Raw genomic sequence first — 15,619 nt, 5'->3', positions numbered from 1 at the left:
CAGCTGGAGCCGAATCGAGTGCGGGGCACGCGGGCAGGGACATGGCCCGGGGCGTGCTCGCCCCGGGGTCCGCGTTCCTGCCGGCAGCGCTGCTCCCAAACCCGGGGCGCGCTAGGGAACGTCCCGCCCACGTCCCCAGTCCGGGCGGCGCGTTGGGTTCGCCCGGGGCTGTGGAAAATGCAGCTTCGCCGCGCTCCCGGAGGTTTCTTCCGAGGGCTGTGAGGGTCCGCCTGTTGAAAGCTCCCCAGGTGACAGTCCTAAGTTGCTCGGGTGCCAGCTCCTGAGTTATCCAGCAGGTGTGGACCTGCGTAGGGTTTAAAGAGCCTGAGAACTTCAGGGCTCACGTGCTGGGATCCCTTGTGCTAACTTTTCTGCCTCAGAGATGATGGACTTTTTTTTTTTCCTTCTCCAGCTTCTTCATCGTCCTGGGACACTGCAGTGTCCAGCAGCAAGGCCATGGCTTGAGTGTAACTGCTGCTCCCCATGTCTCAGGTCCGCAAGAAGCGGTGACCTCCGTTCAGTGAGGTCAGGCTGGTGGCCCCCTCGGAAGCCGGGCCAGGGGCTCCTTTCTTTCCACTTGCCTGCATCCACGCAGCTCTTAACTCATTTCAAGTTGGTCCCATTCCTTCTCCCTCCCCCCTTAAATATCTACCACTATACTCAGTTACTGATCTATTTTTTTAAGTTACCAATCATTTTAATATCTTTGGCAAAGACCCAGTTCAGCCAACATTTCCAACAAGCAGGGCTGGAACAAGTGTTGGTGAGCTGCAAACAAACAAACAAAAACAAACAAACAAACCAACCAAAACCCCAAACAACTCCATCCATACTTCCTACCATTTCAGAAATGACCTTGAAATCCTAAATCTAAATGTAAAACCTAGAACTGGAAATTTCTAAGAGAAAACACGGGAGAAAAATCTTGATGACCTTGGCATAGGCAAAGATTGCTTAGTTACAGAGGAGTGGTTGTTATGACAGAGAGAGAAGGTGTTGTTTGCTATTGAGTCAGCTTTTTAGGCTCCGTGAATTCCTTCTTCCATTACATGACCCTGGTGATAATATAAGTGAAGACACATTTGTGAATGAGTAGCAGGTAGTATTAATGCAGGAGTCTTTCAGCTAAAGAATTCCACTTTGCAGAGTTCCATACGAAGTCTCCTAGGATGGTCAGGGTTCTGGCAAAGGATAGTATATTTAGGTTTGAATACGACAATATTTAGCAGTCCTGTTCAAGTTTCAGTAGCTTTCAGAAGAAAGGAATAACAGTTTGTGTTCCAGAGGTGGTGTCATATAGGTCAAGAAGAAATTATTGTTTCTGAGTATTTTATAATTACCAGGTAATTAGAAATCATGAGGTATCAGAAACCACTCACCATGAAGTCTGGGAATTGCTGTATAGTTATATTTTATGTTTTTAATATCTAGACTATCAGAGGTTAACTTCCTGACTTCCCTCTTTCCCATGAACTGTCTAGGCCCAGAGGTTGAGTTTTTACAAACAGGTCTCCCTGTAATCTGGTAATCTGGTTTTTACTGTGTGGTCCTAAAGATGAAAAGCTTAGAAGGGCGAAAGGAAGAGAAAAATGCTTCAGTTCAGGTCCAGGGGCCCCTTCCTAAATCTCTCCCTGAGCCAGGACCATAAATCTGATTTGGCATCTGCTGGTCCTCAACTCCTCCTATTACCCATTTAAAAAACATTGTCTAATTGGACACAGAGCCTCATGATTTTACCTTCTCATCTCTAAATCATTTAAGCTCCACAGGGAGATGTCAGTTCCAGCTTTCCAGTTGACCATTGAAAGGCTGTGATGACGTCCTAGAACAGCACGGATGATGGCGACTGTAACCCTTTCTGCTGGTCAGTTAACCTGCCCAGAGTGGCTACCTGGATTGTAAGACCCAAAGTCCTGGTTATCTGTTGTATACGATCGTTATTTCTTTGACTCTCACACTGACTTGAGCAGGGCTCAGTAAGGAAGGCTTCTTTCTGCCCCACGTGTTGGCATCTGGGGCTGGAGAATCCACTTCTGAGCTGGCTGGCTTGCATGGCTGGTAAGTTGGCAGTAGCTTTGGCCTGGCAGCTTGGCTGGGAACCTCTCTACCTCTCCCCACAGGGCTGCTGGAGCTTCCTTATTAGAGCGTGGAAACTAGCATCCAAGCACAAGGACTTCAAAACACAGGAAGTCAGAGCTCCCAGTCTATGAAGGCCTGGACCCCGAAGTCAGGGCATCAACACTTCTGTCACATTGTGTTGTCAATTGCAGAGTCCTCCCAGGTCCACGGGGAGGGGCCATAGATTGCCCTTCTTGGTGGAAAACATGTTAGTCTGTGGCTGTCTTTTAATTGCCACACCCATTCGTTGTTGGCTCAGATAAACTCATCAGCCTTATTTCAGGATCAGTGAAGAGCAGTGGATGCTGCCTTCTGCCCACAATTTTTGAAAGACCTAGAATAAAGATCAGTCGTGACCATCTATATGAGTAGAATCAGGAATAGCTTTGGGAAAAAGTTGCCATGGTGATCGTACGTAGTTTCTGTCTTCCCCATGGGGATTGAGGTTGTTCCTTAGAAAAAATAGGGCAAAGAAGTTCATCCCCCTGAAATTTGGGGCTAAAAAATCATAACATCAGGAGTTGTTGGCAAACTTTTTCTGTAAGTGGCCAGATAACATTTTAGGTTTCATGGGCCCATAGCAGCTCTGTTGCTTGTTGCATCTTACAGTTCTGCGGGTTAGAAATCCATTGTGGGTCAGTGTTCCTTGTGGAGGCTCTAGGGCAGGATCCACCCATTGCTTTCCCAGCTCTTAGAGGCTGCCCACTTTCCTTGGCTCTTGGCCCATTCTTCCATCTTCAGGGCCAGCCACATAGCACATCTCTGACCCTGCTTCGGCCCTCAGATCTCTTTCTCTGACCTCTCTGCCTCTGCCATGTTTAAGGGCCCTTGTAATCACATTGGGCCAACTAAAATAGTCTAGGATAATCTCTCTTGTTTTCAGGTGACTTGACTAGTATTCTTAATTCCATCTGCCACTTTGCTTCTCCTTTGTCCTGTAAATGAACATATTCAAAGGTTCTGGGGATTAGGACATTGATGTCTTTGGGAGGCCATCATTCTGCCCACCACAGTATTCTCAGCTCACAGGCTGTAGATTGTCAACCTCTGAGCTATAATACTGGGATTTCGCAATCAACTTCACCTCACATTTGACGCGATGCTCACAAAGGAATTACGTTTAGCTCCTTAGTACTTGAGCTCGAGAGGAGTACATCAAACTCTGTCATATGCTCATCCTGAGGCTGGCATTGTACCTTTTCCATCCATGGCAGAGCACAGAGTACGTGGGAGCCTGACCCACTGTGATCAAAACTATTTCCAGATCATGTCAAATTAAAAAATGGCATTTTTATCTTCTAATTATTTTACTTGAAGTTGGATAGAAGCTTCCGTTGGTTCAGATAGCCTACTATATGGTATTCCAAATACCATTTATATTTCCATTTTCTTTTAGAAATAATCAGCTCTTCCAATACTATTGGGTATAATTGGCTTCTGATCACAAGAGAAAGGGCACAGCTGATTGTATATGTATGCCAGTGTTGTATTCACTCATTCTCTTGTTGAACCCCCAGAATCCTACACTTGCAACTTCCTGGCAGGCAGTTTTCAAAGAGTTGAGCTCCTGTTTGCTTTTTTCAAGACACTACCAGAGGATGTCCATCAGCAAAACCAGCAAGTGCACCAAGAGAGGGTACAGAGAGTGGGAAATCAAGGGCAGGAGACAGGGGAAGGGAATCCCCAGGAGGCAGCTGTGTGCAGGCAGGAAGAGAACCCAGGTCAGCCAGCAGAGGGAGGGGGGAGGCGGGGGGGCGAGCCTCCAGCAGGCCGCGGAATAGAGGGCACGCTCGAGGCCTTGACCTTGACATTGTGGGGTTTCGTTTGTTAGCTCAGTTTTGAGGCTGCCATTTGTATTGGAAAACTTAGTAGATGAAGAGGTAGGATCACTTCCTCCAAGGTGAACAACCCACCCCCCAAAATTGTGTACAGAAAGGCAACGTGAACTTGGTTTTCAGTTTACTGTATGGCTTGGCTCTGAATGGCACCGACACAGTTAAAATGCAGCCCTCAGATTTGGTTGGCAGATAACTGATCTGTGCTGGGAGGATGGCGACAAGAGATGGGAGGGCTGTGCTTGATGCAGGGGATGAGATGGGGAAGGGACGGGTCAGTCCTCATGGTCCAGAGTGAGAAGTCAACCCGTGATGCCTAAAATGAAAAATCCAGATGAAGCAATCCAAGCATTAGTGAGGGACTTTGAAGATAAATATGTTAAAACCACATCAAGAGATGAAATTGGCTGCCTCTGGGCTTATTTTATTTGCTACAGGCCTTACAGAATGGTTGGAATTTTTAAAGCAATGTATACGTGTAACAGTAATGAAAGTAAAAAACTAGAATACAGTACTGAGCCAAAAAAGAGTTAATGTAACAGGCCAGAGACAGTTTCTAAAGAGCATATTAGAGTCCCTCGTATATGAAAAAGGCCCCTTTATAGGATGATCCTTGGCTGGCTTCTGGGAACTGAGTTTGCACAAGGTTTCCCCCATTGCTCATGGGAAAGGGTCCCTGCTGAACAGTGAACCATGTGGTTAACACTGAGTCCCTGGCCCCCAAGAAAACCCAAGGCAACGGAGTCTCCAACGAGCTTCCCGGGATGACAGGGCTTCCTCTATGATTGTGTTGTCACAGCTGGTTGCTGGGGGGGAATACACATGTCCTCTGCAACTCCACTCGGGTAAGAAGTGTTGGAAGCTTGTGTCTAATCTGCCCAGACCTTGCCCGTGTGCCTCTTCCCCTTCGCTGATTTTGCTCTGTCTCCTCTCAGTGGAAGATGTCCTACCTTCAAGGACCACCGCCTGCTGAGTACTTGCGAGTCGCAACCGTTAGGGGTGATCCCAGGGAGGCTTAGCTATTAACAGCAGCACCTTCCTTTCCCTAGCGTGGAGATCGGTGAAAGTGTGAGAGGGGAAGATGTGTACATCATCCAGAGTGGCTGTGGCGAGATCAACGACAACCTGATGGAACTACTCATCATGATCAACGCCTGCAAGATTGCGTCGTCCTCCAGGGTGACTGCTGTGATCCCGTGCTTCCCCTACGCCCGGCAAGACAAGAAGGACAAGGTATGCATGCAGGGCAGCTGCTGGAGGAACTGGCTCCGGCTTGATGGCTGCGTTTATTTTCTCACTTCATACCTCCGACTCCTTGGGAAATGTTGGCCTTCTACTGTTGTGATGGAGTAAACATGCTTTCTTGCCCTTATCCAAGGTTTATCTTTGAATCAGCCGTCATGTTTGTAGATACAGAAACAGGTAAAGAGTATTTTTGCAGGTCTGAAAATACTCTTACTATAGTCCTTGTGATGAAACTGGTGTGTGTCTTTGTGGTGGGGAGTAGAACTAAACACATACACACACACACACACTCTGGTGAGTGTAAAATGCTGATAAGTCCCAGGCAGACCCCTGGATTGTATCCATGTCAGTATCCTGGTTGTGATTTCCTCCCTTAGGGCTGCAAAATGTCACCATGAAAAACCAGGGTAAGGATGCACCATCTCAGCTGTGTGTGAGTCTACAGTTCTCTCAGGATACGAAGTTAAATTTACACCAGTATCCCTTTTTAACACCCCCACAGGAATGAAGTTGGTATTGTTGAATTATCCTTTTTGCAACACTGGCATTGTAGGAGGCCCTGTGAGGTTGTAGAAGAAACTGAAGAAGATATGGTCTCTGCCCTCAAGAAAAATCAGGGAAGGTGGAGGGGAACTTGCAAAGGGATCGTATTACTCTGCTCGGGCTGCCAAAACAAATGACCGTAAACTGGAAGGCTTAGAATGACGGAAATGTGCACCCTCATTGTCCTAGAGGCCAGATGTCAGGGGTCAAGGTGCCAGCAGGCTGCACTCCCTCTGGAGACACCAGGGGGAGCCTTCTTTGCCTCTTCCGTTTCTGCGGGCTCCTGGCATTCCTCGGCCTCTGGTAGTGTCATTGCCCTGTGTCTATGTGTCCTTTCCCCTTTTATAAAAGGATAGTCATTGGATTTAGGGAGTCCCCTAATCCAGAATGATCTCATCTTGATGACCATCTTGCTTTGAAATCAAATCGCAAAGACTTGATTTCCCAGTGGGGTCCTAGTCTGAGCTTCTGGGTGAACGTGAGTTTGGGGTTACCATTCAGCCCTCTATGGGAGCAACACTTAAGCTGTTGCCCTCCTTGTGTTTTATGACTAGATGGTCAGTTCCAAGTGAATCCTTCTAGTTCAGCAGCCAAACTGTTGTCCTGTGATGGGATAACTAGTTGTGAGAGAAACTTTCTCCAGTGCACCTCCATTTGTTTCCAGAATTGATTTTCTGAAACAATGCAAATTTCTCAACAGTGCATAAGATTCCCCTCATGTGAAAAAAGTTGTTTATAAATATGGATTCCTGTAGCAAGGTTCCAGTAAATTTTAATGTCAACTCCTTCAGGTGTGATTTCCAGACTCTGCTGAACACAGCTTAGTCAGTGAATTGCACACTAAAATTTTGATCTCCAGAACTCCATTCTGCACTTGAAATGTGACTCATTATATATGTTAGAAAGGGTCAGCAAGCTTTTCCTGTGAAGGTCTGCATGGTCTCTGTGTTAACTACCAAGCTCCAGTTGTATGACAGAGACAGGATGTAAATGAATGGGCATGGTTGTATGTCTATAAAACATTTATTTATGGACATTGAATAGCAGGTAATTGCCATTGCCATGAAATATTGGAGAGTGTGTAGTATGTGGAGAGGTGTGTGTGTGTGTGTGTGTCTTTCACTTTGTAACTTGGCTTTAGCTTATGTATAGGTCCCATCTGCTCCGGTGAGGCATATGACCTCCCACGTATCATTTGTCAAGCTGCTTTTATTCCAGACTTGATTTGCAAGTTTTATGTGCATTTTTAGCTGCTAAATTTAAATTGATTTCTTTTGTTCCCTCAGTGTAATCTGTCGTCCCAGCTCTTCCTCCCATTTGTGCATTTCCATGGGATTATTCAGCATCTTCATTCTTGTCTATGTCCTAGAGAAGCTAATATTCTGCTACCATCTCTCTTCTACATAACAGGAGGTTTAGTAAATTCTGTATTCTGCCATTTGTCACCAGATTTTCCTTTTATTTCTACTAACCTTTGCACTTGGCACTAAGACATTTGATACATTACTGCTTTTTCAGTAAATTACTTCTTTTATTATTACTTGGCCATCTACCACTGTGTTAACAGTTTGGAACCCTAGCTGGTTTTTTGGTTTTTGGTTGTCTTTTTTTATCCTAACTTTCTTTTTAACTGATACAAATACTGAGACACCTGCATTTTTTTGTTTGCAAGTATCTGGAACTTACCTCTTGTTCCAAGATTGTATTTTCAAACTTTGTTTCTTCCATTTGATCATCATGATACAGAGACACCAGCAGGGTCTGTGTGGCTGATCTCCTGCTCCCACAGGAGATGTGAGGTCACTCTTGGCCTCTGGCCTCCACTTGCCATCTTGCTGGCAAAGAGCCCTCCAGAGCCCCCAGTGGGCTTAACTATCCCCTGAATCTGCTTTGTCTGACTATCTCTTTATCCAGCTTCCATTGTTGGACGTTTAGATAGGTTTTCTTGTGGAGGCCATTTTGAACACCAGTTTCTTTCCTTTCTTTCACTGTTACTTAGTCACTTTGCTGTCGGAACATTTCTTGGAAACAATACGGTGGGCACTTTTCTCTTTTACCTCAATCAGACAATCCCACGACTTTCTGAACTTAACCACTGGTAGAAGAGACAAGGTGAGCGCTGTCAGCAACACAGAAGCCAGGCCACGATAGCAGTTGAGAGTTGGCACCAGTAGTAGTAGAAGGAACCCAGAATTCAGAAATGGTACGCCATATTGTTGGAGAAAAACTGATAGCAAAAAAGGAATCACAGAGGGCTGTTTTTCAAAATTTTCAAAGTTATGATCTATTTTCAATGGTCACATTGTTTCTTTTGATTTCTTAACTGGAAAAATTGAGGACAGTTGTGCTGACACAAATTTCTATAATCTTTTCCATTTTTAAAGCTTGTGAAGTTGACGCTTTTTATCAGGGCAGCAGCTAATATGCTGAATGAAATCTGGACTCTCTGGATAATCTTTGTCCAGACTGGTCTGGCTCACAAAATATTTGATTTTTAACCATTTTTCATTAGGGGAGTCAACCGTTTTATTTGCAGTTGCTGTACCTTGACTACCTTTGTTGAAATGCCATACTAGTTTTTTCTCTTTCTTAACCATAAAGTCAGTTAAAACCTGGGAATCATTTTTCTTGCAAGATGCAGTTGGGTGTTAAGGCAAATCATGAAAGATGGTCTGAAAATTAACTTCTAAAACAGTTTGAAGGAGAGCAGAAAGTATGGATTTAGAAATTGCTCCTGTGCTCTAGCTCTCAGAAGTAAGAATGGCTTGATGCCGTGGAGAGACAGAGGAATCTTTTTGCAGGTTATCAACTTAGAGGAAGTTGATCAGCATAGTGAATCACATTCCCAGCTATGGATTTGTTCTTTTAATTACCCTGGAATTTTGTTAGACTAAGTAACTCTCCCAGTCAGTGGGGTGAATGACTAAGCCTTGGAAACTCAGTGTTCTAGAAATCCTGTTATGAAATATTTATTGAAGAACTGTCACATGCAAGGTACAGAGCTGGGGTTGCAGGTGATGCAGACATCTCCAAAACCAATCCTTTGCTCTTGAGGGACACATAGTCTAGTTGTGAACTATGCATTCTACGTAAACGATCTTCTGATGTCCATCTTTAAGCAGGTGGCTTACGGTAGTCCCACATGGTGGGGGCCAAATGCTGTGTCCCTTTATAACGGACAGATCACTCTCCAGGTGCCTTAAAGTTTGGAGATTGGAACCAGATCTGGAGGATCAGACATACAGGGTCTGCAAAGGTAGGGGCAGATTAAGGGTAAGGTGGGAGTGTGGGTGTAGATGGCAAGGCTTACAGTGTTCTCCAGAAGAGGGAGAGAGGGGGCCCGGAGCCCGCTCTGGGGAGGACCACTCCTTGAGGCTGAGGGTGCAGGGCAGACCACTTCTAAGTAGCTAGAGCCACACACTGGCGGGAGGCTTTTTATCTCAAGGACAACGTGGAACAGAGCAGGGGAGTTACATTGTGAAAAAACCTGAGTTAGTTGAGCAGGTCGAATGATTCACAAAAAATTAGAAAACTATTTCCCCATCATCTCACTTTCTGGAAACATTTACTGTTAACATTTGGGATATTTCCTCTCATTCTTTGTGTGTGGGAAAAAAAAGTGTGTGTGTGTGTGGGCGTGTGAATTATCGTAAAATATAATTTCTTTTTTTAGAAAAGAATGATACTAGAGAAAATAAAAATAATCGGTTCACATTTTGATTTAATTCCTGTGTGTGTTTTTACAGGAATATACTGTATGCATGTCTGTGTATTTAACAGAGATCATTTATTACTATTTTGAATGAAATCTTTGTTTTCTGCTTTTAGGTATAATTGAAACTTACATAACATTGTAAGTTTGAATAAAATCTTCTATTAAGCTTACATTTTCTTTTTTGTTGTATGTAAGAATGCTTGATTTATAGCAAAGTGCTGAACTCTTTCCGTAGGCCTAATCATGCCTGTATAGTCCCTTGGATTGTTTTGACGTGGGCAGAGTTCATGTCCATCACTTATGGTGTGGAAGCTAAAGCTATGAAGAACTTAGGTACCTTCAAGAAGATACAGTGTCACACTGTGGTCTGTTTCTCTAAATATCAGCTGATCCATCACCTTAAGCTGTTCTTTCTTCCTACTGGTTGTTGTTGAATTCGTAACAGCCTTTGCTTCTAGCTGTAGTGCAGAAACTCAGCTTTAAGGACTGACCTTTGGGGCTCTGAAGATGTAGCCCTGCCTCCCTTCAGATATCCCCTTGCGCTGCATCCTGGACCACCAGGTAGCCACACTAGGCTCTGTCCGTCCTTGGATGTGAGTGACCTCTCAGCCTCCATGATGTCACATGGGCTCTTTCTGCACCACTAGTCTCTGCCTCTGCTGGCCTCGCCTTAAGAAGCACTTTCCTGAACACCCGTGGCAGATTCATGTTGATGTATGGCAAAACCAATACAATATTGTAAAGTAATTAGCCTCCAATTAAATAAATTTATATTAAAAAAATTTTTTTTAAATTGCTCAGTTGTGAACTTAAGAAAAAAAAGAAGTACTTTCCTTAGAGGGGCCTCTGACAACTAATGTCTTTTAACTTCTTGTCCTTCATGCTGTTGTCTGTCTGTGTCTCTCTCTGTCTCCCTCTCACTTTCTCTCTTGGTACCTTTTATTCTACCTAGTTGTCACAATTGGAATTACATAAATTGTGGTATTATGTGTATTTATCTTTAATTTTTGCTTCTTTGATATTTGTTTTCTGTATCCAGTGTCAGGCACACTGTCTCCCAATAATAAATAATTAGTATTTGGTGAATAAAACTGGGATGAGTCTCTTTTGCTGTTATAATCTATAACTTTCTTTATTAATTAAATAATTTAAATTACTAAATTCAAATTACTGAGGAATTAAATTATTAATGTTACTTCTCTTTACATGTAATAACACATCTGTGATTCATCTTTCTCCTGTAGATCTCAGTGGGAGAAATCTGAATGTCGCCATCTCTCCCTTATTATAAAAGTTGTGCCTTTGTATTTTAGAGTCGTGCTCCGATTTCAGCAAAGCTTGTGGCCAATATGCTCTCTGTCGCTGGAGCGGATCACATCATCACCATGGACCTGCATGCCTCTCAGATACAGGTTCCAGCATTTTCTTTGTTGTTCTTGGTTATAGTGAGGGCTTAATGCAAGTGGTTAAATCCTAACTCTCTGTTAGGTTAGTTTTCAAAGGAGGTAACACTACTTGTGTTTTTAAGTTTGTATATGGTGTCTCTCTGGGATTTTCGTCTTTTTTACCGAACTTAGATAATTTAACATTGATATCGCCCATCTCCACCACCACCTTGCCTCCACTCAATTTTGGAGGAGCAGGAATGGCTTCTTGGTAGTAAACTCTGTAATTCTGCCTCAACTTTTGCCAATAATTAGAATGGGAGAGTTGTTAAGTTTTTAAATACTCTTCATAACTTAGTTCCTTCATCTATAAAACAGGCCGAATTACAGTATGCCTGCCCTGCAGTACAGTGAACTGTGAATTATTTGGCTTACAATAAGATGCTTAAGATTAGCTTTAACCAAATCTTTCCCCCACTTATCTACAAAGACAGTCTCCTTTTCTTAGAATAGCGGTGATCATAAGGTAATAGACCATGTCCCCAAAGATACCAGCTGAACCAAAATCTGCTTCTGGAACGTATCTGTCTTTTGATTTAATTCCATTTGAATTAAGAAAAGGGAGTCTGTACAGACACAGAAAAGAAACTTAATAGTTACCAAAGGGAAAATGTGGGGGGAAGGATAAAATATAAAATAGATATACAACAAAAACCCACTGTATAGCACAGGGAACTATATTCAGCATCTTGTAGTAACGTATAACAGAAGAGAATCTTAAAAAGAATATATATATATTTATATCTGAATCACTTGGCTGTATACCTGAAACTAACATAGCATTGTCAATCAACTATACTTCAGTTACAAAAACATTTTTTAAAAAAGAAATACAATGTATACTTCAATTGAAAAAAATATTTTTAAAAAGAAGTAAAAGGGGAATCTGTTGAAAAGGCTTCTTTTGAATAAAAAATTCAAATTTTATTTCATTGCAGAGAAGATCTTTTTTAAAAAGCCCTGTTATAACATGACACCCACTTCTCCCTTTAGGGCTTCTTTGATATCCCCGTGGATAACTTGTACGCAGAGCCTGCGGTCCTGCAGTGGATTCGGGAGAACATCACTGACTGGAAAAATTGTATCATTGTTTCACCTGACGCTGGGGGCGCCAAAAGGTATTGCACAGGCTCAGGTGGCACGAGGCAGGTTTCTGGGTTTGCTAACTGCTTTTTCCTTGCTGTATGTGTTAGGTAAGGAAGCATGTCTTAAATGACTTACCAGTTTATTTTGCAGATGACCAAGTAAGTAACCAACAGGCTTCACCTCCAGAGCAGAGAGCTGTCATCTTTAATATTTCATCACTCACGAAAGAAAAAAAAAATACACATAGACATTTATTTTCAGCAAAGAATGTTCTGAGTTTTTAAAAAGCTTTTATTTCTGGTGATAGAAGCCATGAGCCTAACTGGAAAATAAGGCTTTCACTTCACAACACAACTGACCAAGCTTGGCCTTCTTACTACAAACACTTAGCAATGGAAGCCAAAATACAACAGTTTTAAAATCCCTGTCGACAGAGCAGCCCGAGAGAAAGGGAGATGAGTGAGTGAGTATGTGAGTGAGTAAAAGTCGCTCAGTCGTGTCTGACTCTTTGCAACCCCATGGACTATACAGTCCATGGAATTCTCCAGTCTAGAATACTGGAGTGGGTAGCCTTTCCCTTCTTAACCCAGGGATCAAACCCAGGTCTCCAACATGGCAGGCAGATTCTTTACCAGCTGAGCCACAAGGGAAGCCCAAGAATACTGGAGTGGGTAGCCTATCCCTTCTCTAGCGGATCTTCCTGACCCAGGATTCAAACCGGTGTCTCCTGCATTGCAGGTGGATTCTTTACCAACTGAACTGCCAGGGAAAGGGAGATAACTGTGGCCAAGAAATAAAAAAGGCTGAGAGCTGCGCTCAGGGTGACCTGGGTGATGGGTCGGATCCAGGAAGAGACGGGTGGCTTGGCAGAGGCTAGTGCCCACAGGGGAGCCTCCGGAGAGAAGGGAGAGGGCAGGGAGAAAGGCGCCACCTGCGAGAGCGCCAGCTCAGGGTCTATGCTACGGCTGGATGTGTGGTGGGATTTGCACTTGCACCCTGGTGTGGGGGTCCCAGTGCTGGGAAAATGGACCCCAGGCTGCAGAACGGCAGAGGGAGAATTCCACAAGCCCAGCTGTTCAGGAAATACTCCCCCCGGAAGACCACCTCATGCGATGAAGACCACCTGATGATCCAAGTTAGGAAAGCGAGAGGGTGCAGCCCCCAGAGAGCCCGAGCTTGCAGATGACTGGGTGGCGGGCAGCCTACCTCGTGGGGCCACAGAACAGTGTTAGGCTGGAAAAGGAGGATGCTGGCCAGAAACTGGCTTGGCACTAAAAGCAACAGAGCGCAGGCACGCTGAATGGCCTCAGGAAGTGTACTGAGCAGTCAGTAGAGACAGTTAAGGATCAGGGTGAAGGCGGTGGAACGCCGATTCGATAGAGTGCTGTACTGTGCGCCGAGACTCTGGACTCGGTCCCCGGGTAGAAGCACACAACTGCTTCTCTGGTGGGGAGAGGGCTCTCCGTTAGGAAGGGCGACGTGAAGAGAGCTCCGTCCACAAACTTGTATGGCCTTATCTTTTCCCATCCCAGCCCCCTCCCGTTTTTTTTTTTTTTTTTTTTTTTGGATGAGGTGATGTGTCCCACCTCTTTCTTGAGAGGCCTCTATTCTTTCCAGTCTTTCCAATAGCATTTGGAAATGCTATTGAAACATGTATCTCCCTTTTTATTTCACACAGATGATAATACGCTGCACATACTTCTCTGTGTTTTTTAAAAGTGTGTTCCACCTTAGCAAGCGTTCCACAGCTGTGCAGGAGCCCGGCTTTCTTGGTTTTGGCGGCTGGGTAATAGGCCCTTGTGTGTAGGCGTAGGGATTCCTTTAGCCAGTCTCATTCCTCTTGAGTTGGTGCTGTTGTTGGTGTTCTTAGGCACGTTCCTGCAGCACGACACTCACTTTCACGTTTCCTATACATGTGCAAGTAGTGGAAGTACAAGTGTTCCTAGAACTACTGTCACCAAGTCCAAGAGCATGAGCTATTTCGGTTTTGATGGACAGCGGCAAAATTGGGTCTTTCAAAGAAGATAAAACATTGGGATCAGCAGATAAAACTACTGTGTATAAAATAGACAAGCGAGAACCTACTGTATAGCACAGGGAAGTATATGCAATATCTTAAACCATAATAGAAAAGAATCTGAAAAAAAAAATAAATATATATATATACACACACACATATGTATAACTGAATCACTGTGCTGTACACCTGAAACTAACACACCATTGTAAATCAAGTATACTTCAGTTAAGGAGGAAAAGACCAGTTGACATTCCTGACTATGCATGCCAGTGACTTCGTACACAGGCTCATTTGCTCAGCACTTGATCAAACTTCTTTTTACTTTACAGATCAGCTGAGTGGTACAGGGCATGTCTTCCTGTTAATTCCAGTTGCTGTGCTTAAGGTTGAGCGCTCTTTCCAGCATGTTTATTTTTTGTTCCTACCTTTTGCTTGTTCTATCAGCTGGAGGCCTCTTCCTCTGGTTTGTTAGAAGTTCTGTGCAGGCAGGAAGTGACATCTTTGCTTCTCTGTGTAGCAAATAATTCTCCAAGTTTTTCACTTCTTGTGTTTTTCTTCTCTGCAAGACTCTTAAAACATTCTTATGTAGTCATATTTATCTCTTTTTCAAATTATGGCTTCTGGGTTTATGAAAGCTTCACCCTTAACATTTTTCCTCTCCTCTGATTTTACGTATTTTAAGGGTTGCTTTTTTCCTTTTTAATATTTTGATTTTTCTTCAATCTGAAACTTGTTTTGGAATAAACAGTGAATGAAGAATCCAAGTTCCCCTGTTCCCAGCTATTTAGATTGTCCCCAAACTGTTAAGTAATCAATTCTTTTCCCTTTGACTTGAAGTACCATCTTTTATTATATGCCAAGTTCCCTCATGCACTTGCTAACCCCTGCTAAAAAAAAAATAAATAAATAATAATAATAACAGAATCGGCTAGCTAGGCCAGCAGCAAGATGTTGTTTTTGTTCAGAGCCCCTTCAGATCAGTTCCACTCAGACTACCCTGCTGCTCCCTCTCTGCTGGGAAAGGCAAACTTTTTAAGGGTGTGCATTTCAGAATTCTTGTCACCTCTGTTTCTTTTCCCTTAAATTTTTGCTACACATCTCGCATATCCTAGAGTAAGCTATTCCCCAACCAACAAAATAGCCTCGCAAGTAACACATGGTACATGCAGTTGACATTATCTGTGACTTCTTTGCTTGATGTGATAAGTTGTTTTTCACACACACAGACAAAAATAGGTGTCTGAGAAATTGGGACTTGTTGCTGTAGAAAAACCTTTGAAGCTTAATTTGTTCCAGGTAAAACTTAATATCACCACAAGAGGTCACTCGTGGGTAGTCTTTGAAGCTGAGAAAAAAGTAGACCTTAGGAAGGAAGCACGCCACTGTTGATATGGTCAATATTCACATAAAACTGGTTCAGGAAGTTGGTGCAACTATTTCAGATTTTCCTTTTTTTTTCTTTTTCTTCTGTAAAGACTGTAATGGTGTATCCAGAAGAAATAGAAATTGAACTATGTATTTTTGTTGTTGTTGTTCTAGCTTTTTCCGCCTGAGATTTCTGTATAATACCCTGTCTCAACAACTGTATGTTAGGAATAGGCAGTAAGTCACA

General features: G+C 43.4%; 1 protein-coding gene across 4 annotated transcripts in view; it reads left to right on the top strand.

The window, feature by feature from the left end:
- The window catches only part of PRPS2 (phosphoribosyl pyrophosphate synthetase 2), a 30,616-nt gene that overhangs the window by 460 nt on the left and 14,537 nt on the right, over nucleotides 1–15,619 (top strand). For all 4 annotated transcript variants that reach the window (XM_061407864.1, XM_061407865.1, XM_061407867.1 and 1 more), the window contains exons 2-4: nucleotides 5,003–5,186; nucleotides 10,770–10,868; nucleotides 11,895–12,019. In XM_061407864.1, the coding sequence (XP_061263848.1) occupies nucleotides 5,003–5,186; nucleotides 10,770–10,868; nucleotides 11,895–12,019 (408 nt within the window). The remainder of the gene's footprint in view (nucleotides 1–5,002; nucleotides 5,187–10,769; nucleotides 10,869–11,894; nucleotides 12,020–15,619) is intronic.

This window comes from Bos javanicus, chromosome X (assembly GCF_032452875.1).
Source record: "Bos javanicus breed banteng chromosome X, ARS-OSU_banteng_1.0, whole genome shotgun sequence".
Classification (NCBI taxonomy): domain Eukaryota; kingdom Metazoa; phylum Chordata; class Mammalia; order Artiodactyla; family Bovidae; genus Bos; species Bos javanicus.
The sequence above is the reverse complement of the archived record's forward strand: the minus strand, read 5'-3'. Positions and strand labels throughout refer to the sequence as shown.